The sequence below is a fragment of the Panicum hallii genome, chromosome 3, assembly GCF_002211085.1.
Source record: "Panicum hallii strain FIL2 chromosome 3, PHallii_v3.1, whole genome shotgun sequence".
Lineage (NCBI taxonomy): Eukaryota > Viridiplantae > Streptophyta > Magnoliopsida > Poales > Poaceae > Panicum > Panicum hallii.
In genome coordinates this window covers 3,431,857-3,457,134 of record NC_038044.1, presented here as the reverse complement: position 1 = coordinate 3,457,134, position 25,278 = coordinate 3,431,857, and the positions used below count along the sequence as shown (strand labels likewise).

The window sequence follows — 25,278 nt, the reverse complement described above, 5'->3', positions numbered from 1 at the left end:
GGATTCGCTGCACGTTTTGCTCAACCAGCGGGCACGCCCCCTGGTTCACTTCACCCATCCTGCCACATTTCCGAGCCTGCCCTCGCCTTTCTCTATAATAGTCGTGTTGGCTGCGAACATTTGTGGTGAGTGACACTTGTACAAAATCTGTACAGACCGGGGACCGGAATGCAAAATCAAACCGCGCGCCTGCAGGCTGCAGTACAAAAGCGGCGGCGCGCCACCGCAGCCAAGGCCAACGCAGCAGCCGCCGAGAAACCCACCGCTCCTCGCCTCCTCTCCAAATCCCCCCATCGACTCGGCTCCTCCGCAGGTAACGAGCATTCCGTTTCGCGAGCGCAGCAGCTATAGCTCCTAGTTGATTTTCTCTTCCCGGTTAACCTCTTGGCTGGGCTGGCGGTTTCCTCGTCTCTTCATCTCATCCCCGCGGTTCGATTTCTCGTGCGCGTGAGTGCGACCTAGCCCGAATCTCCAGTCACGGGATGGATCACGTCCTTGCTGCGTGCTCTTGCTGGGACGGGGGGCACGCATCGCGCTGCTGCGGCGGCGCCGCCGGGCAGGGGAGAGTGCAGGGGCCGTGCGGGCGTTTCGTCGAAAACTTTGCGCGCGCGCGCGTGGGTTGCTTGGGAAATGGCTGCCTTGCTTCCGTGCGTACGCGAGCGTGGGTAACCTCGCACTGGTTCCTCACGCATGGGCGAGCTGCACAGATTATCTTAACTGTGTTTTCCTCCTCGCGAATGTACTCCCTGTTTCTGCCTAGTCCAGTGAACTGAATGCCCTGCTTTCTTCTTGCCGTTTGTACCGCAGAAGAAACAGTGATGGCAAGCGCTTCTCTGAGCACAAGAGCTTTGTTCAAGTGTGGACCGAAGGCGTTCAGGAACAGCCACCGGCATGGTTGCCTGAAATCCGTAGTGTCTTTTCCCGTTTCTCAGGCATCAGATAGTCTTTATTCTCCCATCAGAGTGGTGAATCGTGCGTACGGTTCGGACCTGATCGTCACGGCTTTGAAGAGCAGAGGCCTGAACACAGCACTCTCTTCGACCAATGGCAGCCTGAAGGTTCCTGGTAAGATTCTCTTTGCAGCTGTTCCAGTTACTCGAACGAAATTTTATTTGCTTATTTACTGCATTCACAAGAGAGGTTGAAATTTATTAAATTATTTAAGCACCATGATTCCATTTTTTTTTCTCTCTTGGAGTTGAAGCACGAAGGACATGATGTGTCTTTTGAGGACAACCTCCAACTTGATGGACTCTGGGATAAGGTGGTGTGATAAACTTTTAGAAAACAAGGGTTGCCTTGCCTTTTAGTTGATAATCATAACAAACTGAGAAAAACCTTTATGAAACTTTGATCTGTTGCTGTGATCCAGAAGACAGGGCAAATTCATTGAATTATTTTATGCATGATGCTTCCAATTTTTATTGCATTTAACAAAGTACTAAGGACATGGTGCCTTTTGAGGAAAATCTCCAACTTGATGCACTCTGTGATAAAGTGACGTGATAAACTAGTAAAAATAAGGGTTACCTTTTCTCTGATCACTAGAGAAAATTTAAGAAAAATCTTTTAATCGCTCTGTTCTTTTGATCCAGAAGAGAGGGTGACTGTACTGGTCATTGGTGGAGGAGGAAGGGAACATGCTCTATGTTATGCCTTGGAACGCGCTCCATCCTGTGATGCAGTTTTTTGTGCTCCTGGTAATTCTGGCATTGCTCAATCCGGAGATGCCACATGTATACCAGACCTGGACATAACTAGTAGCGAAGCTGTCATCTCATTCTGTCACAATTGGGGTGTCGGATTAGTCGTAGTTGGACCTGAAGCACCTCTCGTTGCTGGTCTTGCAAATGACCTTGTTAAAGCTGGAATACCTACTTTTGGACCTTCATCAGAAGCTGCAGCATTGGAAGGATCAAAGGACTTCATGAAAAAGCTGTGTGATAAGTACGACATTCCCACAGCAAAGGTACTTTCTCTTTTAATTTGTGAAGTTATACAGTTATTAAGCTTGAGCTAAAATTAACTTGCTTGCTAGACGATAACCGATTAGGTTATGCTATATAATGTATGAGATACCAATACTATTTTCTATGTGCGAATTTTACTATGTGTACCTTTTTACCTCTGAGTGCTTAAAAAATAATCTGATTTCATCTGTTAAGGATCAAGGAGTCCATTTATCCATTCCCATCTATTTTAAAATTTTAATCACTACCTATTTACAGAGTAGATTTCATTTGTTAAGCATTAAGGACCTGTTAGCTATTTGCTTCCATTAAGCATCTTACAATTCAAACTGAGTACTTATGTTCTGGATGTGCAGTATCGAACATTCACAAACCCTGCTGATGCTAAACAATACGTAAAGGATCAAGGAGCCCCTATAGTTGTCAAAGCTGATGGATTGGCTGCTGGGAAAGGTGTAGTTGTTGCTATGACTTTAGATGAGGCGTTTGAAGCCATAGACACTATGCTGGTTGAAGGCTCTTTTGGTTCTGCTGGATCACACGTTATCGTTGAAGAGTTTTTAGAGGGAGAAGAAGCTTCTTTCTTTGCATTAGTAGATGGAGAAACTGCTTTGCCTCTCGAATCTGCCCAGGACCACAAAAGAGTTGGTGATGGTGATGTTGGTCCAAATACTGGTGGTATGGGTGCATACTCGCCAGCACCTATAGTGACAGAAGAACTGAAGAAGAAAGTAATGGAAAGTATAATTCTCCCAACTGTTAAAGGTATGGCGGCAGAAGGATGTAAATTTGTTGGTGTGTTATATGCTGGGCTTATGATTGACAAGAAGTCTGGACTTCCTAAGCTTATTGAATATAATGTACGATTTGGAGATCCAGAATGTCAGGTTTGTGGTCCTTTATATTACTGCTCGCTTGAGTTAGCATATCTTTACAGCATATAACACCTGGACAATTTTGGTCCTCGATATATCTATAGGGTTTATATACTAACAATTTATGTATGCTTATTTGGACTCATGACATTAGTAGTCATATGCTAGACTGTCATCTAATAAGGTTCATGCAGTAATATTCTGAATGTCAATCTAATATTTGAATCTATATTTCAAAAACAAAATGCCCAAATTGTTATGTGATTTCAAGTAACATTTCGCAAACACTAGCAGTTCTGAGTGATGAAAGTTTCTGGCATGTTCATTGTAATACCTAGACTTCATATGGTAGCCTCCTTAAAGAAATAAATGACTGACGAAAGGCCAAATATCTCTTAGGAAATTATTTAGTTTTATAGCTGTCATGTTCACAACCTCAATTTTTTGTGAACTCATCTCTGCTGATTCATCTACTTTGGCTCAGGTTCTGATGATGAGGTTAGAGTCCGACTTGGCACAGGTTCTCCTTGCTGCATGCCAGGGAGAACTAGGCAAGGTTTCACTAACCTGGTCGCCTGAGTTGGCAACAGTGGTCGTGATGGCAAGTGAAGGGTACCCAGGGGTTTACAAGGAAGGGACTGTAATAAAAAATCTTGACGAAGCTGAGCAGGTTTCTCCTGCAGTAAAGATATTCCATGCAGGAACTGCCTTTGATACAGATGGAAACTTTGTAGCGGCTGGAGGACGCGTGCTTGGGGTCACTGCAAAGGGCAAGGACATCGAGGAAGCAAGGGCCAAAGCTTATGATGCGCTCGACGTTGTTGACTGGCCAGAAGGATTCTACAGGCATGACATTGGTTGGAGGGCTCTGAAACATCGGCATATGTTTGCACACTGATAAGAAGAGTCCCCTGATCTCTGTAATTATGTCAAATTTGCGATGGTGAGGCAAAAATAAGACGAAATTGCAGCAATAGCTGCTGTTGTGGGTGCATGACGATGGAGTATGAAAGTATATGTTGGAGTGAAAAGTGAAAGAGAATGACAAGTGACAAGAGTGTAAGAGTTCTCAAGTAATTCTCATTTTTGGGATTGTTTACATATATATATACAAGCCCAAAGGGCATGATGTCCCTTGGAGTTGGCCTCTTGGGTGATTAATGGCATCATTAACCAAATATAATAATTGATCACTAATGAAATATTTTACAACACTCCCCCTTATCAATTTCTTCTTGTGATCTTGTAAATAATTTGTTAATATTTCTTTCAAAAACCCTATGCAAAAAAATATAAGAAGTATGGATATGTCATAGAAAAAACTCCTTTAAAACCCTTTTGGGAAAATAGGAGAAAATATTGATATCACAATATGATTGCTTGATAGCATATTGCCTCATTAAAAACCTATGTAAGAGAGAAAACTTTGATAAGAAAAACTCATTAGAAAAATAGTGCAATTTTATAATCAGAAGATTATAAACATGTTATATCAAGGGTTTACTCCTCATGATACTTACAAATCTTTAAATCATCTTATACCAATTCCAAAAAATATATTTCTGCAATAATGATGTAGGTAAGGACTTTGTGAATAAATCTGTAAGATTATCAAATGACTCAGTTTGCAAGATTTCTATCTCTCTATTTTTCTATAGCTCATGAGAATAGAATAATTTAGGAGCAATATGTTTTATGATATTGCTATTTATATAACTTGCGTTCATTTGTACAATCCAAGCAAAATTATCTTCATAATAATTATTGGTTTCGTGATTGAACTAATATCACATGACTGTTGTATGTAATTGATCATTCTGCAAAGCAATACACATTCACGTGAGCTTCATATAATGCGATTATTTCAGAATGATTAGTGGATGTGGTTACTAGAGTTTGTTTGGATGATCTCCATGATATAGTTGTTCCACCATGTAAAAATACAAAGCCTGTTTGAGATCTGGCATTGTGGGGGATCAGATAGATAGCCAACATCTGTATATCCGATTATAGCTTTATTTTGATCAAATTGATAGAATAAACCAAGATCTTGTGTACCTTGAAGATATCTGAAGATATTCTTAACTCCTATCCAATAACATTTTGTTGGAGCTGCGGTATGTGTAGCTAGTAAGTTTACCACAAATATAGTATCAGGCCTGGTGTAATTTGCGACATATATTAGCGCTCCAATGGCACTAAGATATCTTCATTTTCATTCTCATCCTTAGGTCTGAATTGATCCTTATTCATATCAAGAGATCGAATGACCGTAGGTGTCTTTGATGGATATGATTTATCCATGTTGAATTTCTGAAGAATTTTCTAGATATATGCAGACTGATGTACTAATATCCTTGATGGGAGATGTTCAAGCTGAAAACCTAAACAAAATTTAGTTTTACCCAAATCTTTCATTTAAAATTCCGTACTTAGATGGTTGCGTGCTTCATCTATATCTCGTGTATTCCCCCGTTTCGAGATTCGGCCATGGGTGTAACACGCAGTAGGATTTCGACCGTGTGACGATCGGGCGACAAGGTGGTTTAGATAGGTTCGGACCGCTATCATCGTAACACCCTACGTCCTGTTTGGAGTTGGTAGGTGTATTCAGTTGAGTCTGAGTTTGAGTCGATTCGATTCGATCCCTTTACACATTGCCCGTCTATTATATTTATAGCCTTTCCCGTAGACCCCAGGAAGAGGTTTACCGCCTTAAGTGTGAATACGGCGCCTGATGAGGGGCGCCGGCCTGCAAGTGGCACCCGCCCGCCAGGCAGGGTCCTGCGCCGTGGGCCAGGACCATCGTCACCTGGGGTCCTCCTCGAGGGACCCCGGGATGCCCCGAGGTCTCTCCCGGGGTCTGTGCATCGGTTGGGGTCTTTTCTGCGCGTTGCCCAGGGCTGCAGGTGCTCCTCTCCATGTCTATCCGATGTGACGGGAGGTGTGAGTGGTAGGGGCCACCCCACCGCCTATCGCCTAGTAATCATATTATTTTACGGGGAAGGCGCGCCACCCACGGACCTCAACCGGTTGTAGCAGAATGGGTGCATTAAATATGCTGTCAGACGATCCCTTCTCTATGAAGGAACCGCCCCGTCCGGGGAGACGTTTGGCCTCCCACGGACTCAGGTCTTCTAGGAGGCGCCTCAGTTTGGTCCATTACTGCTAATAGGCCAGAAGAGACTTTTAGCCCATTTATCCTTGATTTGTCCAAGGCTGGGGGACCCTCGCTCCCGCGGTGACGACATCCACATACACGGATCCACTTAAGGATTTCTTGATGGATACATATGGGCAATCATCATTATTGGAAAAATCTTTCTATAGAAGGAATTCTTTTAGTCGGTCGTACCATCTTTCCGACTGCTTCATGTCAGACCCGGGATCACAGGACTACGCATATGGCGTACATATTCTACGATAAGAGGTGAGATATGGCCCATATGGCGTACATATTCTAGGATAATCGCAAACCTATGGAACATGAATGGGTTTAAAGCTAAACCACAACAAGACAGCAATGATCATGTTTATTTTATCCGGAGAGAAAATAAAACCGCTGGCAACTAACGTATTTGGGGTGCAAAAGAAGATATTTCCCATCATATATCTTGGGCTTCTGCCGGCTCTTGGAATATAGTTTTTCTTAGGTCGACCATAATATTTTAATTTTTATGTGCAATAATTTTTGGTATGTAATTGGTATTATATGGTTCACTGTGGATCTGTCATTGTCGTATGAGGGTCACAAGTCTGTATGAGGTGAGAAACACAACATAAAATATGCCAACGTAGGCCGAAGGGAATGAGCTTTGAGCCATCCTAGACGGTGCGTGGTCAAGTTTTTTTTTCGAAAAAGGCTTGAAAGCGTGGATAGGGCGGGCTACGATTGTTAGAGCATCTCAAGCATGCTTAAAACAAATTCTAAAAAATAAAATTTGGAATTCGACCAATAAACATTTCCCTTCAACAGTGACCTAACACCGACATCGACATCCGCGAGAGCCAATTTTCCGCCGAAGGGGTGGGCTCTCCACCTTTTGGCCTTCCTTTGTTGCCCTGGCGCGGAGCAGAGGATCCTGGATCCTGGCACTGCTGCGGAGACGCGATGCAGCTGGCCCTCGCAGCGATGCTCGCGAGCAGGAGGCACGGACGCACGGTCGATGCTTGAGCTTGAGCAGTTGAATTCCGCGCGCCGCCGTCGCCAGTAGGAGGATGCTTGCAACATCAGCCGCCGCCACCGCCGATGCTGCCCCCGAGTGTTCGCTGGTGTTGTGTGGCCAGGGGAAACAAAGGAGGAATTTCTTGAATAAAGAATTGGTCCTTGCTCATGAACTTGACTGAATAGTAGGTCCCAACGACCATTTCCAGTAAGTTGTGCACTTGTCAAATCAAGTGCTGGTCCAGAATGATTGATGTGGCGGCAATTGATTTCTTAAGAATATTTCTTTATCTTTTTAGGGATCTTTTCTGGGAATTGTTTGATGGAGAGTTTGTTTTTTTCTTCCAGAAGTTTTTGGCAATGTTTCAAAACCATCATGAACCGGTGACATAACATAACCGCAAGGTGGTTATTCTCGCGTACAAGAATCATATTAAGGATGAGATCACCCATGAACAATTTGCTCACACTTGGCCAGGACAGGATCACGATCTGCACAAATTTTCATTTGACAACGCTAGACGAGGGATGTTTTTCATCTATCGGCCATGTTTCTTCTTGCAAGGTGAATAGGCAATCCATGGAAGTTTGGCACGGGCGCCCTTAACCATGCTGCTGTTCAACTGTTCCATTATATTTTCATTATATCTCACACCAGTCTCTCATACTACTATTGCAAAAATAGAATAGAATAAATTATTTCTTTTTTTTTAATTAACGTGTCCAAATTTCTCAAAAGTCCATGAGTAGTATACCGAGACAGACGGATTACAGATAGATAGATAGATATGTAGTATACAGCTATGATAGAGATAGATATCCTAGAGATATATTCTGAATTAATTAAATTTTATGAATAAGATTGCTTGCTTGTATGTAGAATAAAAAAGAAAAATGAGCCAGCCCGCCCGGCAAACCCGGTGACGTTTCCAGTGGGCGCTGCATGACAAACGATGGCACATGCTGGGCCCGCACGTCAGCCTCTCCCTCCGTTCCACTGGCTGGCAAAAGGAAACGTGAGAGAGCACAGTGCCCAGAGCAGCCGACGAGGAGCCTCCATCTTTCAGTTTCCCTGACCCCCGTCTCGACGCCGCCGCAAAACTCGCCCTCCTGTCCTCTCCCCGTCGCGCTCAGATCCACCAGACCTCGTCCAGACACGCCGGCTAGCTCTCTCCCGCCGCCACTGCCCATTTCCGTCGTCGTTCTCAGCCGCGCGCGCGCATCGTGGGAGGCGGCTCCGGGGTTGTTTCGCGGAGTGTTTAGCTAGAGCTCGCGGCGGAGGGGATGAGCAGCTGGAAGATGCTCGGGGGCGAACCGCCGGAGGTCGCCGACGAGTGTTGCTACGTGTGCAAGGACGGCGGCGACCACCTCCGCGCCTGCGACTTCAGGTGAGCCCTCGCGCGCGAGGATTGTCGATTGCCGTCGTGTGTAGCGCTGATGAACATGCGGGTCGGGTATCATATCTTCGTTGCTTGTTTTGCTTTGCGTGCGCTAGATTCTTGCTTGTTCCGTACATCCGGCCGGCGTGTTTCCGTGATCGTCCGCGCTGCATGCAGCACTGACATGGCTGTAGGCCTGTAGGCGCATAGCGTCCGAGCTCCGATCTGAGCGCAGCGCATGGAACGGCGAGAGGAGGAAGAAGCGTAAAGCGTTAGCTGGGCTGGCGAAGCGTTAAGGTCTTATGGGCCTGTATCTGTTGTTATGGGCCGAGAGTCTTGCTCACTTAATGGGCCAGCGGTTAGTCAGCGCTCAGTTTTCAGGCCCGTTCGTTAGGAGAGCAAGAGGCGCCGGGCGTCGTCCTTCCTGGTTCCCGCAACTGCCGCCTGGAGGTCATGCCGAGCCGGCGCTGCAGGGCCACGCCCGTCAGGATGGGAGAGGAGGCCGCCGCGCCGTCGGATCTGGGGTCATGCCGTCGGGGAGGTGGCGGCGGCGGCGGCGGCGACGGCGGCGGCGCTCGGTGTCGAAACCATACGAGACGAGAGGGAGGGGCTCGGGAGAGAGGCCACGGATTCATTTTCCGCCGTTGCGTGACGTGACGCGCGTGCGACGCAACCTGTTCGGTCGGGTTTTCTCGCGTTTCGGCGCAGCCGCCGGACGGGGCGGACACCGGTCGCACGGTCGGAGGGGCGAAGCGAAACCGGCGAGGGACGAGCCGCGGACCGTGGACGCCTGGACGGAGGAGGCAGCGAGAGGCGCTGCGGCCGGTGGCCGTACGTCAGAACGTGTCGTCCACGCCCAAGTGTGCGAAGGCAAGGCCAATGCCAAAATGAGACGTGCGGGCTGCAATTTCCATTTTTTTACATGAAAATTTTGATATGAAATTACTGCCGTTTGTTTTCTTATATGCCTTGGTGAATGGCATGTGTAGGAACTCCTTCAGTTTTGAATCTTGATTATTTCTACATCTTTGCTGGCTCGGGAATGAATGACATCTCGTCAATGTGGCTCATCATCATTTTCGATCCAGTCATCGCCAACAGATCCTCACTTTGCCTCGTGATGCTTTCCAGGAACTGCCCGAAGGCGTACCATCTGCACTGCTTGGAGGACAAACATGGCTCTTTTCCTAGTCACGGTGAACAACTCATTTGTGGTGAGCACTCTTGTGACGCCCTCTTTACTTTTCCTGTCATGAATGCATAGATTCTCAAGGTTTCCTGTTTCCTTCATGAAACAACGAGATGTTGCTTGGACCGTGAAGTTTTATTTGTCCTGTGTTTTACCTAGCTAGCTGTTCCAGCATCATGCAACATAGCAAATATGTCCGACGACCACATAAGCTAGACGGTAATTAAATGGTGGCCACAAATAATCAGCAACTACGCACTTGACGGCTTACGACTTACAGACTGTGTATTATTAGCTTCTATAGTCTATACTGCACGACCCCTAATGGTATTGATACTTGGGCCTAATTTTTGGTATGTACAGATTGGCACATATGTTTCAATTGCAGACGGAGTTCACATTTTCAGTGTCTGTGCTGTCCTATATCGGTTTGCCACGACTGCCTTGGCAAAGTTGGATTTGTCGAGTTGAGAATGCAGCAAAAAGGATTTTGCACCAGCTGCTTGAACAAGGCTATCTTGATTGAGAAGAATACTGATCCTGTTCCTCATTGGGTAAGTGTATGCATATACCCAATTTTATTTTATTTTTGCATTGCTGTATTGAGTTTCCACTGGTCAATTCTGCAAAGAATTTCACTGTATGTCTATTTGTTAGTTATCACCCCGTGTAATCCGTGCTGTCTTTTTAGGAAGGATGCTAGGGTTGTTTAGAATTCATAGCAAAATTCGATTTTACCTCTCCAATATAGTTTCCCTTTGTGCTCTCTGACAAATCTCATGTTCATCTCTAGGTACAGAGGGATTTCAGCAAGGCAGAGATCGACGGAATTTTGTTTAAAGACTACTGGGAAGATGTTAAAGACAGAGAACATTTGAATTTGGTTTACCTGGAAGAAGCTCATGTTATTCTTAATAGAAAGCTTGACCGTAATAGAGCAAATTCAGAGAAATTTCCAGATGAAGATAACACGTCAGATACAAATATGTTTGCTGAAAATGCTGCCATTGAGAAAACTATTCCTTTTGACTCTAAGGGCAAAGAGAATAAAGCGAACACATCAGTAAAGAAGCACAAGACGAACAATAAAACATATATTGGTTGGGGTTCTGAAGAGCTAATGCAATTCTTGTCAAGTTCTGGAAAGGACTCATCAAAATCTCTTGATGAAGCTGAAATTGTTGGAGTTATCATGGCCTACATCAAACAGAAGAATTTGTTCAAGAATAATAAGAAGTCTTTCCTGTGTGATGATAAGTTGCACCTTTTGTTTGGGAGAAGAAAAGTGAGTTGCAAAAGTATCCGTAGGTTTCTAGCAGTTCATCTAGCTGCAAATGATGTTTCAGAGGATGAAATTTTGTATGGTTCTGAGGACGATGATGTTCCAATTACGAAAAAGAAACCTCATTTTGATGGTTCTGAAGATGATGTTGGTCAAATTATGAAAAAGAAACCTCGGAATAGTCTGGAGTTGAAGATTGCTGAGAGGGTTTCAGAAAGAAACAAGAGAAGTTTTGCCTCTCTTAATGAGAATAACATAAAGCTTATTTATCTGAGAAGATCTTTAATTATTAATCTTTTGAATCATCCAGATACATTTGATCAGAAAGTTGTTGGCTGTTTTGTCAGAGTTAAGAATGCCCCAAAAGTTCATATCTATGAATTACCTAAGAAGCCATACCAGCTTGGGCTGGTGACAGGTAAAAAAGAAGGGTTAATTGCAAGCATTCTTTCTTATCCCTGATGGTCTAGTTTCTTTAATTTGTTGAGCAGCATAGAATGTTCATGTTAGTAATAGCGCGATCCATATTTTGCAAACATCTGTCTAATGTGCTCCTGTAATATCTCATTACAGGCATTAAGAAATCTTCAGAAGAATACAAGATGAAAGACACATGTACCAATATTCTCTTATGTGTTACTGGTTTATGGGATGATGTCAGGATCTCAATGCTCTCAGACGAGGACTTTGAGGAGGTATTGTTTTCATAATCCAGTGTGTAAATTGTTACTGACGGAAACAAATTAGTGCTACCTCAGTTTTAGAGTAGGTTATCAGTATTAAATAGAGTAGTTTGTACAACATTGGTTCATCAATTCACAATATTGCTTCACTTTCAAAAATGTGGTGAAATAAGTACGCCTTTTGCCTTTGTAACAGGAGGAATGCAATGATCTTGTTTCTTTGGTAAAGAAAGGACTTCTGGAAAGGCCTACAATTGTAAGATCGCATTCTGAAACCTTCGTTCTCCTTAATTCAGTGCTTTACCATGTGATTTACTGGATGAATGGAGTTGCCATTGAAATAACAATATTTCTTTTAACTATCGTATTTATTGTGATGTGGGTATTTTCTTTATCTGCATGTGTTGCATGTATGTATCCATTTATTGTGTCCATGCTATCAAATTCACTTGGCCAATTACTAACGCTACTGTGACTTTCAAAACAATCACCAGTTCCTTTAGCATATTCTAAATGTAAAATGATATTTGATAAACAAGTACATCAGGAACATTTATGCTCACTGTACTCAATGTGTAATTAGATTGAACTTTCCATTTCTTTTGTTGCTCTTTGCTTGGATATTTAAACCCCTGCAAATACTTAGGAGTTAGGAGGAAGAACGAACCAGAATATTAAGAGAAATGAAATTTAATAGTCCATATGCTGGCTGGAATATCCATACGTCTTTTCAATAGAAGGGTAGAAAATGTTGAGTTTTGCATGAATGTTACTTTGTTTATTTTTTCTAGGGGTTGTCTGTTAAGTTGTCTCAAGGTTGCTTGTCGTTCGTGAGACCTCCTATAAGATGACACCAATGTATTAAGAGAAAATGTTGAGTTTTGCATGAATATTACTTTGTTTATTTTTACTAGGGGTTGTCTGTTAAGTTGTCTCATGGTTGCTTCTCGTTCGTGAGACCTCCTATAAGATGACAACAATGTACTTTTCCTAATGTGCATAACTGCATATGCTAGGTTCCTATTTTAGTGCTCTAAGTACCCTGTTTTTTGACAGGCTGCACTGGAGGAGAAGGTGGCAACTGTACATAAAGACATAGTAAATCATGTAAGTGCACTCAGAAATCAATAGATGCCACTGGTTTGATACATGCATATAGAAAAATGGGGAAAACTTAATTAGTAATTGGTTATCCAAATCAATCAAAAGTAGTGACTTTTCTAACACCTACTGGAGGACAATAGCACACCAACGTCAGAAGATTTCCTGGCTTTTTTTAAGGAGTGTCGACAACAACCTTAGTTTGCTCAGAAACTTGTACACATAACTTATTAGTGATCTCTTTTCTTTGGAACTTCATTATATATCCACTTCAATTTACTCTAATATTGTCCTGTAGCAAGCAAACATAATTTTTGAAGTTCTATATAGGTCCTAATGGGCATGGTACTTACAAAATATATTAATTCTTTTTTGCACTGCTAGATAGCATTTGAAGTCTGAAAGCAAAGTCGTGAGATTTCAGAACTTCTTTAGTCTCACCATTTAGTAATCTATCCTTGCTTTCCATATGTTTGTATTTCATGTATCCACTCCAATTGACTAGATTTCCATTTTTCAGTGGATTGACAAAGAACTTGTGAGACTGGAAAGAGCTATTGAAAGAGCAAATATAAAAGGGTGGAGACAAGAATATCCTTTGCAGATTGATTGTCGTGGTCATATATAAATAAACTGATGTTTTAATTCTAAGATGACATCTTGCTTTCCTCTTTTACTATTAGCAGTACATTTTCTTGGACTAATTAAGAAACTTCCTCAAGGTTTCTTCCTTGACCTATATTTCTATTACATTTGAGGAACTAATGCACCAACAGGAGCTGCTAAGCACAGAAGCTGAAAGGATGCGCCGCCTTAAAGAGGTTCCGGAAATTACTGCGGATACAGAACAAGAAGGACATGAAACTGAACTCGAAATTGCAGCAAGCAACTCATCTCAAGAGAATAGAGGTGAAAATGAAATACATCAAAATTTTCTTCTTAAAAAACTATTTCTATCAATATATTTTACATTCATAATACCTAAGTTGCTACCACTTGATCCAATTCTCACAAGAGAATGCCACACACAGTTAGTTTAGGTGAAATGGAGCTATTTTACTTTGTCAGTGCATCATTTTCATAGTGAAGTGGCGCTGGAAATCCTTTGTTACAGTTTCTTTAGCTTTGTAACATATTAAATGTAATGCCATTCTTGGAAATATTACAATTTTCCATTTAACAGTACTTGGAATGTACTGTTCAGATAAACTAATTTTGCAAGGTTATGCCTAATCCACATTGCACCCTTTTTTTCTTATCTGATATGATTCACATACTTTAGAAGGCAAGTAAAAATATAATATTTATAGTATTGTCATTATGTTCTTCAAAAAATAAAAAGTAATGAAAAATAATAGCTTATGTATTTTTGTACTACTAATGTGGGGTTAAAACTTATGCTTTGGTCATATTTTTCCTTTTTAAAATTTAACCATCATTTAAAAATGCTCCATTCATACCTCTAATTGTTTCCCATAAATGGTTATGACTGCTATTCTTCACTATTAAGTCAATTGAAGAAATGTTCCTTGGATTTCTAGGTAATACAAATACCTTCTTACTTCCCTTGTCTCTAGGAGCAAAACAACAAGTAGCTAATTCTTTGACTGATTTTGAAGAGGTTCCATCAAAAGGTGAGTTGAAGCTGCCACGTGAAATATACTATGTTATTCATCCCCCTAAATGTTTTATTCATTTAGTGTTCTTCTCCACCACTATATTTCCATCTTTTATATTTCCTATTCTAGACCTTACTTCCATATTACATCTAACTAATGGTGAGTTTGCATCTGCAGCTGCAGCAGAGGATGTATTTCAATCTTTTAGAGCTCACAAGGAGAAACCAACAGAAGGTTTGTATTTAATTATTATAACAGAGAAAGTCAGTACTCTAGTAGAAGAGGTGTATAAATAAAAAACCTAAATGTGTTATGATCATAAACCAAATCAGCTGTAGCTGAGCATATGGCTGGCTGAGATATGCATACTAATATGTAAAATATAGTTCAATCATTATATTTGATCTCTAGTCTGCATCAAAGTCTCTTTTGAGTAAGGAAGCAAGAATAGATACAGGGCTTTCCCCAAGCCTAGTAATTAGAGTGTAGTTTGACCTTATCTCACTGGTTTCCTAACATAATAATGGACAAGTTTTTCTGATCTAGGTAATACAACCACCTTCATACCACCCTTGTCTCCGGGAGCAAAAGAGGAGCCACTTAAAGGTGAGTAGAAACTATGACATGATTTTTAGTAATTTATTTTATTTTAATTGCTATTTTAGACCTTAATTTTGTATTAGATCTAATTAATGGTGCATTTGTATCTCTCGGTGCAGTAGAGAATGTACTCAAAAGTTTCAAATGTTTAAGAGTCCATGAGGAGAAATTGACCGAAGGTTTGTATTTATTTTTATGGAGATAATGTATATGAAATATCATTTTAGAAATGTTCATAGTATCTATCTGTATAAATATGTTTTCTTTCAAAGAATCTATGTCTTTACATATCAATAGAACACATATTAGGTCAATTTATGTGTTATGTTTTTTAAGGCATCTCTAATGTGTCATCATGGGTTGCACTCTCCATACTCAACTTTCCCTCACAGTTTCCTAGTATGGTTTGCTTTTCTACATATGTCGCTAAAACCTCTTCTTTTGATATGGTTTGCCCCTTAAAGTTCCGCAAGCATCTAGTAACTCACCATTCTAACCTCTCTTTTTTCCCCTAAATGATTATGATTAGCTTTTCTCAACTTTATTACAAGATTTTTCTGATCTCTAGGTAATACAAACACCTTATTAGTACCCTTTTCTCTTGGAGTAAAAGGAGCTATTTCTTCAAACAGCCAACGAAAGGTGAATTGAAACGATCATGTGATTTTTACAATGTTGCACCCCTTGTTTAATTGTGGTTTAAGACTTTAATTTGTACTAAAAAGTGGTGTGTTTGTGTCTCCAGGTGCAACAGAGGATGTAGTCGAATCTGTAAGAGTCCATAAGGAGAAACCAACCAAAGTTCGTCTTCAGTTGTTAGGGACAAAATATCTAATCTTTATGAGAGGAGTGACAAAATGTTTAGGATCGCGTATAAGAGGCATAGAAATAAGTAAATGTGTCGGGATCAACAACCAAATCAGCTTCAGTTGATCCTATGGTTGGCTGAGATCTGCATATTAGTATCCCTAGCTAGCATAGTTCAGTTAGTATATTGGTTTCTTAGTCTATTTCAGAGCCTGACACTTCTTATATAAACATAGCCAAGTCTTATTTTATCAAGGAAGAAATAATATATTACAGGGCTTCGCCCATTGAATCTGTTTGATCAGAGCGCCAGTTAATTAGAGGGCGATTTGCCTTTATCCCGTTAACCCTTATTGCTTGCCTAATAATTTGTAAGCAGCTGTGATTTTAATTTTTAGATAATAATTAGAAAAATGTTGTTGGCTGTAACTATTTTTTGTTTGATTTCTTTTTTTTTTCCTTTTTACGATTCAGAATTTAAGATGTATACGACACTTCTAAGTTTATATCTTGAACACATGTTAATGCGACATTATATCGATATTTTTTCTACTCTGCACCACGGTCTCGCCAAAAACTCCAACGGCAACCTTGATGGCAGTGAAGTGCCTAGCAGGGGATGCCCTTGCTACCGCCTGCATCTTCTGACGCTGCAGTCATCACATCAACAGTACCATCTTCGTCAAAAGCGTCGTTAGCAATGCCACCGACACCTAGAGCAGCATCGGCAAAGTCCCAAATGGCTATACCTGTCGTTGCATTGGCACCATCCACGATGATGGAGACGGTGTCGGTTGCATATGCAGCCTTGACATGCTTGACGGTACTAGCAACAACTTCGCCAATCCTGGCTACAACAACGACAAGCCTTTGCAGCATCACCATCGTATTCACTAGTGGCCCCATCTTCATTGGCCTCCTCCCATCAGGACCGCCACCACCGCCAATGCAGGTTCTGCCCCCCGTTGGAGCTGCCCTCAATCTATCATCAGGGCTGCTGCTGTCGTCCAATCATCATCGTAAGATGTGAACCCATCTGTATCAAGAAATTATGGCCACATGGCAGATGCAAGCCTCACCTCCTCAGTTGCTAGGCCTCCATAGCAGGTGCCCACATCGAGCCCCACTCTAGCAAATGGGCCCCCAGTTTCCCACAGCCGCAGAGCGTCTGACTTGTCATCAGACTTCCAACTGCCGTTGCTCGTACGCGGAGGCCCCTTCCAGTTGACTTCGCGCACCTGCAGCCAGTGGACACCCTTATCTAGCCATAACAGGAGCTGGTGGCTAGGCCTCATCAGCCTTCATGGCCATGCCGCCTTTTGCCTCTTCTTGCTGGGCCATGACTAGATGGACCATGCAGACTCAAGCTTGGACTTGCGCCTACTATGATGCTTGAGAAGGCTATATTTATCGCCTTCTTCACCAACCTTTGCCAACATCGACCTTTGGCAGCATTCTTTAACATTTTATTGTGCATCACCACAGCTCGAGGACGGCCCGTCTTGAAGGGGTGATCTTGTGTTACGGTATTGGGACCGGCTCCAGGTATAGGCCCACTAGCCTAATGACGCGCAAATGATTGGGTATATTGTTCATGTGGTTTTAACATAGAACATGAACAATATCCTAGATTGGATTAGTTGGTTTCTTAGGATAGAAATAAGTTATGAGTCCGCTGGGATATTTGCATAGGGTCAAGTTAGTCATCTCTATATTTAAGACACCCTTGTATCAGTTGAAGGCAAGCAAGAGTATAAACCCTAAATAGTTCGTAGCCTCCAAGGGAGGTTAGTTGGTTTATCTTGCCCTTGTTATACCTATCATGTCAAGTACACTATCAGATGTTCAGTAGTATAGATTTTACCATGGAAAGACACCAATACTATCCATAGTTGCCTCTGCTTAGCATTTTACCTTTCCATCTCACCCCCAGATTTGTTTGCACCTCTCTTTCTTTTTTATGTAAGATACAATAGTGAGACTTGGCATTTGCCCCCTCTAGTTCGTTTCATTGAAATAGATCGCGTTAAGGTAGGAGTGGGCCTTCTGACAACTATGGTGCCCAATCTAAAGGAGAAGAGAATCACGCTTTAGGTGCTCAGAATGCCGTCGGTGATCTCCTACTCTTATTTAGAGAGAACTACCTGCACGGATCTTCTCTAGCTACTGAGCCTATGGGCTCAATCTCCTTTATTTTCTTCTCGAGCATGCATGAGAGCATACCATTATTTTGCAATAGAAGAAAAGGGTAGGGAAATCCTTATAAACATATACAGCGACATAAGCCAACACGCCTTTTAGTATCAGAATAACAGAATGACCCCGTCCTAAGTAAGAAAAACCTCTAGCCCCAGCCATACACTACACTAAATCTCCTCTATAACGAGCAACGAAGCTCCAGCTAGGTTTGGCAAGCCCCATAAAAACACATAGGTTATGATGTGGCTCAATTTTCTCTGGTTGCCTATGGGTAATATAATTTTTGAATTGAAGCCCTCAGTTACATGCAAGTGCCATTCTATGGCATTACACGACAGAAGGGGTACAAACTAGAAGACACAACAAAATGGAACCAACCACATCTCTCAACCAAGCAACATTTGATGATAATGTTTAAGTTGTGATGCTCAACCGCACCTTGAGTGTATCCACCAAGGTGTTGATGTTGGCTTCATACAAGTTACTGAAAGTAGGAAGTAGCAAAAACGTAGGGAAGGGGGTTAATATGACCTGTTTGTTGGCACCGCATTCATGGCTTCACGCACTGTTGGCTCCAGCTGCTCCCCATTTTTATCTCCCTTCTAATATGACCTGCATGGTTTGCTTTTGATATGAATCACCGATTCAATGTTTTGCTTTGGGCATGATTTACATTGAAGTTTAATTGTTTTTGGTTTTCAACAAAGTTTAATTGTTTTTGGTTTTCAAAAGTCTTCCATTCTGCATCTTGAACTTTCTCCTTCTTTAGTATTTTCTGTATGCAATGTTGAACTGATTATTTGATGAAAATGAAAGTACTGGTAATTTTTCTGATCAATCGTTGACACTAAGACCTGCTTATCTTGCTCATCTCGAGGTGGCACACAAGCACCCGATTATTTAAATGTTTTAAAGATGAACCATCAATAGGTTTGATGATCTCTTTGTTAGATACTCCCTCCGTCCTGAAATATCAGGCATTGAAGCGTTCAAAATTTGTACCCAAGTATAAGGCATCGTAGTATGTTTTGGAAACTAATTATTTCCAATCGGCCATAAAATCAGTAAAATAACAACCAAATAAGGTATTAAATAGGGGTACATCCGTCATTTCATTAGCTCCTTAATCTATCATGAAAATGCTAGAATGCCCTATACTATAGGATGGAGGGAGTAATTTTAGTAAGATATTATTTTACCCGTATTTACTCTGTTTGCATTACATGTTTCTTTTTCTTTGGTCAATTTTACATTTTTAACAAAACTGAATGTTCCATCTTTAGCTTTACTTTGTCCCCTTAATATTTCATTCATTTATCCACCATACCTCTAGCTTTTTCCTATAATGCAATTGCTATTTGAACTTCAATTTTGTTACTTGATGGCCACTTTCTACTTTATGCCAAGCTCCAACTTGGTACCAGTAATACCACATTGCATGTCTAGTACTGCTAGTTTTGGGTCTTGATTATTTATCTTTATTTATGTAGCTAGTGAAGCCCCTCACAGTGGTGTTACTCCTGATTCTGCACTGCATTCTCAAATGCACAATTCCCAAGGTTTGCTACTTGACCCGTTGCTATTGTGATGGACTCTTAAATTAGTTCCTGGAGGTTTATTATATGTTGCATGCTCGGCTCCCATTTGCTATTTCCATGTTTGGTCGTGGTGATAGTGTCAAGTAGAATTTAGATGACTGAGCATCATGAAAGCAAATAGTTTATTGCATTTTTCCATTCAAATACATGGATTGTTATTTCAATTGAATTATGTTGGTGTTGTTCAGATCCCCCTACAAAAGTACTACATTAACAGTTTGTTGTGAAGCGAGTGCACTATATATGGCATGCTATTCTGAATGTTGTCATTAATTTTCTACAAGTTTTGTCCTTTTGTCCAACCAACGTGATAACTTTATTTGTGAAGTCAATGCAGATGGAAGCTCTACTGGACAAAGATGAAACTAAATACACTCCAGGTGCAAGAATAGTGGTGGGCAAATGCTTAAGAAGCTATCAACCTGAATAGTGACGAAGACCAGATCTTCACATGTAGGGTGTGTTCGTTTCCTGGGGCCTAAATTTTAGAGGGGTCACATCAAAGAGAATCTTGTTATTTAGAAGTATTAAATAAAGTCTAATTACAAAACTAATTGCAGAACCCCAGTGCTAATTCGCGAGACGAATCTAACGAGGTATATTAGTCAATGATTAGTGGATGATTACTGTAGCATCACTGTGGCAGATTATGGATTAATTAGGCTCGTTAAATTTGTCTCGCGAATTAGCACCCAGCTGTGCAAAAATTTTTATAAACATATTTTATTTAATACTTCTAAATAGCAAGATTCTCTTTGATGTGATTGGTCTAAAGTTTAGAGGGTAGGAAACGAACAGGGCCATAGTTGAACATAGGGCAGAAGGTAACGCGTCACAGGCTCTGAGGGCTATGAATGGTGGGCATCTTCATATGGAGCAACACGAGTCAGCTTCGCTTACCTTACATGCCTCGGGAGCCATGGATGGGGATCTTCATCTGTAGCAGCACGAGCCAGCAGTGCGTGAAGTCATGAATGCGGTGTCACCCCCCCCCCCCCCCCACACCCCTGTGGAACTATGTAGATCCTCAAGGAAACACCAGAGGGCCATTTCCACTGACTTGGCTGTTTCGTTGGAGTGGCTTCTTCGACAAGGACTTCAAAGTGTGGAGGGCAGCAGAGACCGCGGAGCAGACTATTTTGCTTACAGATGCCTTGTTCATGTATCTGTAGCGTGCTCTCTCAGTTGAGCCTTCCGTCTTTACTTTTGATCTGAACATAGAACACCTTACTAGGTCATCTGCCAGAGAATGCTTGGGCATTTGTTGACATGCGTGTTGTTAATTCAGGCAGGCACATGTATGTGGAGTCAATGGATGCTGCAAAACTAATGTGTAGTCTGGTCTGGACATACCGCTTGTGATGTTTTTTTTCCAAACATCACTTCCATCTCTGTCTTCTGCAGGCTGCTCAACAAACTCTTGCTGAAGTACTGCAACGAGCTTAATCAGCTTGGCCTGTTCCTCTGCAAAGACGTAATGCTTTAACTGTTTCAGCCGGAAAGGAATGGTTGAAGTTACCAAGTCCCCCCCATTCTTGATGAAGCTAGGCTTGATGCTCTCAACGTATAGTGGGATTTCAGAACCTGCCAACCAGTACGCAGTTCAGATATACATAATACCTGATTGCTGATTGCTGTCTGCCCTTTGGTGGCCATTAAGCAAGCATAAGTAGGCGCCTCCCAGGCTCCCAGCTGACTGCCTGAAGATTTTTTTGGAACACTGACTGCAACGTAATAAATTGCAAAGTACAGAACTGAAACAAACAGCTAACATATATTTTTTTTTCAAGGACAAAAACGTTGAATTCAATACAAGCTTATCAAATGTTCATGTCATTATGAAGTTATAAGAAGAACAGGTCTTTATCTAAAACAAGCTAAGCAGAACATGTGACCAGCAGTTCTCCTGTTCCTTTTCAAAAAAAGGAACAGGTGATCAGCTCGAACACCAGATTAGGCACCCGATAGAACATACTCAAAGGTGACCCTGTAATCTCGATCTCCCCCCAAATTAACTTGAAGTGGTCACAGTGACCTTTAGCACGAGCTGTAATCAGCAACTGATCAACTCCTGCAAGCGCCCTCTGCTCCATGAACGCCAACAGCAGTTAACCATACCTTGCACCAGTGCTACCTCGTCTTTGGTCGCTGCAGGAACCCAGCAGCCTGAACGTCTCGACTTCCCGGCGGACCGGAGCTAGCTGCAGGATTTCAGTGATCGCTCACGTACGGAACGGCTCCCGGCGGCGGCGGCGACAGAACCAGGCCCGGCCGAGGCTGCGACATCTCTGCAAACTAACACGCTTCGGGTCCCCGCCGCCGCCACTGATCTTCGCCCACCAAGGGAGCAGGCGACCTGCTCCCCCTACGCCGGCTGACCCGCGCCAGCGGCTCTGGCGTCAGAGCTCGACGAGGAAGACGACTGCTACGCTGCGCTGATTCTGGACCGTCCTTTCTTTCAAAAAAAATATAAAAATTCTGGACCGTCCACCCCCTACCTGCCATAGCAAGGAACGCCGCGGCTCACCGGAGCACCGGCGCGCTCCGGTCGTCCCCTTGCGACTCTCCCCGGATTTGCGGCCTCAATCCCCAGTGCCTACCCCACTGGGTCGCCGCGTTCCGGTCGGCCGTACCCGTCTTCGTCCAAGCTTCTCCCTTTGGGTCGTGCGGCTGGTGACAGCCAGCAAACGAGCTGAACACCGCTGCTGACCATGACATGCGCCCAAGCTCAGTCGAGGGGGTTCTAAATCTCCGACCAATTCCTCGGCATCACGGAGCGCCAGAGTGCTGCGGCGGCGGCCAGAATTGGCGCAGAGCAACAGAAAACAACACGAAATACCACTGGACCAATTCATGGCGCAGAGCAACAGAATTGGCACAACAATTGCAAGAGAAAATGGCGGAGGAGCACGAGAACTGCAGGCGCGGATCTCCAGCAAATCCGTTCCGCTGCCGGGCGCGAAAGCCATCGCTGATTCGATTCGATCCAACGAGGAACAGCATGCGCAAAAGAGGTTGAAAAATGTTATCCGAGATTGGGGGTTTTGTGTAAATATTTGGATCGCGACTGTTAATCGCGACCCGATTCAGGGGTGTTATTGAAAATATTTGGATCGTGATTATTAATCTCAATCTAAATCAGGGGGGTTTATGTAACAATGGAGGGGTAATTCGCAAAACCTTTTCCCCCTCCCTCCCGCCGCCGGCGCCCGGTGCCCCGGCGTTGATGGCGAACCAGCGGGTCCTGTGGATCAAAGGAGTAGTATGGCCACGCTGGATGGAGGCGTGAAAGACCTCACCTCAGGGACAGGCTCCTGCTGGCCGTGCCCTTGATCCAGGAGGTGCTCGTGCCCGTCAACCTTCGCCTCTGGCACACGAACCGCGTTCTGGAGTACACAGGACTGTGGAGGCTCAGCTCAGGGATCGCTCACGGACAGAGCTCCCGGCGGCGGCGACAGAACCAGGCTCTGACGAGGTTGAGTGGCTGCGAAAACTCTACAAACTAACACGCATCGGATCGCCGCCGCCGCCATCCATCTTCGCGCACCAAGGGAGCAGGCGATCTGCTTCCCTCGCGCCGGCTGACCCGCACCGCTGTCCGCCGCATAGGACGAAGACGCCTGCCTAGCTGCGCTGAATCCGGGCCGCACAAGGCCGATTGGACGGCTCGTAGGTCCCCAGGGGGTGGACGGTATTTCAAATTACAGTCCACCCCCTGCCTGCCGCTGCACGGAACGCCGCGGCTCGCCGGAGCACCGCTGGCTCCGGGTGTCCCCTGTGACCCTCCCCGGCTTTGCGGCCGCCCTCCTGCACCTTGCATTCCGGAGTGATAAAAGAACGACGGCCCCAGGGCCCAAGCTCAGTCGCCAGGTTCTGAATCTCTGACCAAATTCTCTGGCATTGGGGAGCACCTGAGTGCTGCTGCTTCAGAACATATAGTCAATTAGCTACCTCGATATGCACCCTCCTCGCACGTTTTTTTCAGCTGCGTGCATATTCAGAAAAGTGCTTCTTAGTCTTGGCCTTCCATTGCAGGAGCAATTGTTCAGGAAACGCTTCAGCACCATGTTAACGAGTTGCACTGTCATCCAGTACATTGTACAAAACTGCAGATTGTGAAATTTGCAGACTTTTAATACAGTACATCTCTACTCTGCTACTCCGCAGGCAACTCTTTGTAGTGTCCCTCACGCGCTATGCAAGGATATCCAAGCCCAACTCCATTGCCGATTGCCAAGCACGAGCCCCAGGAACTCCCTCCCTTCATCGGCATCAAGGAACAGGAGCGAATCGAAGCAGCACAGCAGGGGCGCCTTGCCCTTGATCTGGCGCTGCTCTCGTGTGCGTCGCGTATGGGCCTCGAGGCGCCGGTGAACGCCCGGAGATGAGAAGTAGTTGTAGTCTGTATGCTATACCTTCATACTGTTTTTTTTCCCGAGAATTTTATACCTTCATACTGTTGGCAGTGATTTATCTTAGGGGACAAAGATGTATCTTCAGTAATCCTGCTCCAACAATTTTTTTTTAAAAAAATCATTGACCAGCAAGAGATAAATGAATTCCTTTTGTGCATAGTGCTACATTATTGTCCCTTTTGAGCATTTGAGCTGCCTTATGCAGCAAAAAGGCAAGGGGGCCTTTGGGTGACAACTGACAAGCATGTTTTGGTAAACTTTTCGTCATTAACTTGCACTTGCATCGCCTGTAGATGAGGTTGTCTTGCATTCTGGAGCAGTTGTCCATGAAAAAAAAATTCACCACTAATTTGCAAACGTATCGTTCGTTCTTACAAAAAGGAAGATAGAACAAAGACGCGAACTGAATAATATCATCATCGCCCTCAAGAAAAAGAAAGGCTGTCCTCCTTTACACCAAGCAAGCATGCAGTGGCTCAGGTAATTCCCAGCGTGCATCCCTTCTGTTTTAGAAAAGAATAATTTGAAGCTCAGGCTCCTATGAAGGAAGGAGGGCATGCAAGTTGCAAATTTGATTAATTAGCTGGTTCTGGCCGATAATCTATCACTTTTGGATGCGGGGAGCAGGAAGGCCGATTAATAATCCATCACCTGGTTGTCGGTCTCGCGGTGATGCGTCGTCGGGGGGTGGGGGGGGGGGGGCACCGCCGGGTGCGCGGCGTGGACTGCCGGACGGCGCTGCATAGAAGCGGCCTCGCCAGTGCCGGCACTCATCTTCGCACCTTTCGTCTTCCTGGCGCATCATTGAGCGCGTAGGTTCAGACGTTCAGGGGCCAGTGCATCGAGCGAACATGCTGCTGCTGCTGCTTGTGTGGTCGACGACGCGCCGCGCGCGGATCCCGGCGATCCTTGCGCGCGGCAGCTGCATTTCTGGGCGGCGCCGCGTCTCATGGCAGCAGACCTCACCTGCGCAGCTAGCAACAGCCAGCCAAGCAAAGGGCGGGCGTCGTGGGCCCATGGCGAGAGGAAGACGAAGGGGTGCCTGGGCTGCCTGCAGTTCGATCTCGTCCGCACGACAGCGATCCGATGGCTGTGAGAGGCCCAGGGGGTGGATGGTATTTCATTTACCGTCCACCTTGTCGGCAACTGAAATACCGTCCACCCCTGATTCAGGCCATCCGGCGCCATTGACGGCAGCACGCCGTTCTGACCTCCGCTGACAGCTTTCCTGGGACCAAGACACCGTGATACACGTGTTCCCGACCGCTAGGAAGAAGACGCCATCGCGCTGCTTCATTATCGATGACAGGAGGACGCCGTTGGCGCTCCAGGTGAGAACGGCAGCAGGCACCCGAGCCGAGCGCGGCAGCAGGTGAGAACGAGCTTGGAGATCGCC

General features: G+C 44.0%; 2 protein-coding genes and 1 long non-coding RNA gene across 6 annotated transcripts; all 3 read left to right on the top strand.

The window, feature by feature from the left end:
- Nucleotides 1-245: 245 nt before the first annotated feature.
- Nucleotides 246-3,992, top strand: LOC112884151 (phosphoribosylamine--glycine ligase-like). Of its 3 annotated transcripts, none has more exons than XM_025949504.1 (5): nucleotides 246-313; nucleotides 808-1,065; nucleotides 1,599-1,969; nucleotides 2,327-2,857; nucleotides 3,330-3,992. In XM_025949504.1, the coding sequence occupies exons 2-5, from the start codon at nucleotides 819-821 to the stop codon at nucleotides 3,741-3,743; spliced, it is 1,563 nt and encodes a 520-aa protein (XP_025805289.1). In that variant the 5' UTR covers nucleotides 246-313; nucleotides 808-818; the 3' UTR covers nucleotides 3,744-3,992. The 3 variants fall into 3 exon arrangements, with proteins under 3 accessions (XP_025805289.1, XP_025805287.1, XP_025805288.1); XM_025949502.1 differs by having other exon boundaries at nucleotides 1,596-1,969; XM_025949503.1 differs by having other exon boundaries at nucleotides 251-288; nucleotides 801-1,065; nucleotides 1,596-1,969.
- A 4,300-nt stretch (nucleotides 3,993-8,292) lies between these two features.
- On the top strand, nucleotides 8,293-15,990 carry LOC112886549 (uncharacterized protein At5g08430-like). Of its 2 annotated transcripts, none has more exons than XM_025952485.1 (15): nucleotides 8,293-8,398; nucleotides 9,521-9,603; nucleotides 9,942-10,132; nucleotides 10,372-11,278; nucleotides 11,434-11,555; nucleotides 11,740-11,799; nucleotides 12,600-12,650; nucleotides 13,165-13,235; nucleotides 13,396-13,553; nucleotides 14,186-14,278; nucleotides 14,441-14,497; nucleotides 14,810-14,869; nucleotides 14,983-15,042; nucleotides 15,432-15,505; nucleotides 15,609-15,990. In XM_025952485.1, the coding sequence occupies exons 1-15, from the start codon at nucleotides 8,295-8,297 to the stop codon at nucleotides 15,624-15,626; spliced, it is 2,109 nt and encodes a 702-aa protein (XP_025808270.1). In that variant the 5' UTR covers nucleotides 8,293-8,294; the 3' UTR covers nucleotides 15,627-15,990. The 2 variants fall into 2 exon arrangements, with proteins under 2 accessions (XP_025808270.1, XP_025808269.1); XM_025952484.1 differs by lacking the exon at nucleotides 8,293-8,398 and adding an exon at nucleotides 9,061-9,259.
- A 915-nt stretch (nucleotides 15,991-16,905) lies between these two features.
- On the top strand, nucleotides 16,906-20,042 carry LOC112884409. The gene is made up of 3 exons (XR_003227113.1): nucleotides 16,906-17,215; nucleotides 19,360-19,428; nucleotides 19,805-20,042. It is a non-coding gene; the product is annotated as an uncharacterized LOC112884409 (long non-coding RNA).
- Nucleotides 20,043-25,278: the final 5,236 nt, after the last annotated feature.

What these genes read in the sequence shown, in the direction of transcription:
- LOC112884151 (XM_025949502.1), top strand. Translation starts at nt 819, where the DNA reads ATGGCAAGCGCTTCTCTGAGCACAAGAGCTTTGTTCAAGTGTGGACCG. An exon ending in TGGCAGCCTGAAGGTTCCTG is followed by an intron (nt 1,066 to 1,595) that starts GTAAGATTCTCT and finishes CTTTTGATCCAG; the next exon opens with AAGAGAGGGTGACTGTACTG. An exon ending in TTGGAGATCCAGAATGTCAG is followed by an intron (nt 2,858 to 3,329) that starts GTTTGTGGTCCT and finishes ACTTTGGCTCAG; the next exon opens with GTTCTGATGATGAGGTTAGA.
- LOC112886549 (XM_025952485.1), top strand. Translation starts at nt 8,295, where the DNA reads ATGAGCAGCTGGAAGATGCTCGGGGGCGAACCGCCGGAGGTCGCCGAC. An exon ending in CTCCGCGCCTGCGACTTCAG is followed by an intron (nt 8,399 to 9,520) that starts GTGAGCCCTCGC and finishes GATGCTTTCCAG; the next exon opens with GAACTGCCCGAAGGCGTACC. An exon ending in AAAAGAGGAGCCACTTAAAG is followed by an intron (nt 14,870 to 14,982) that starts GTGAGTAGAAAC and finishes CTCTCGGTGCAG; the next exon opens with TAGAGAATGTACTCAAAAGT.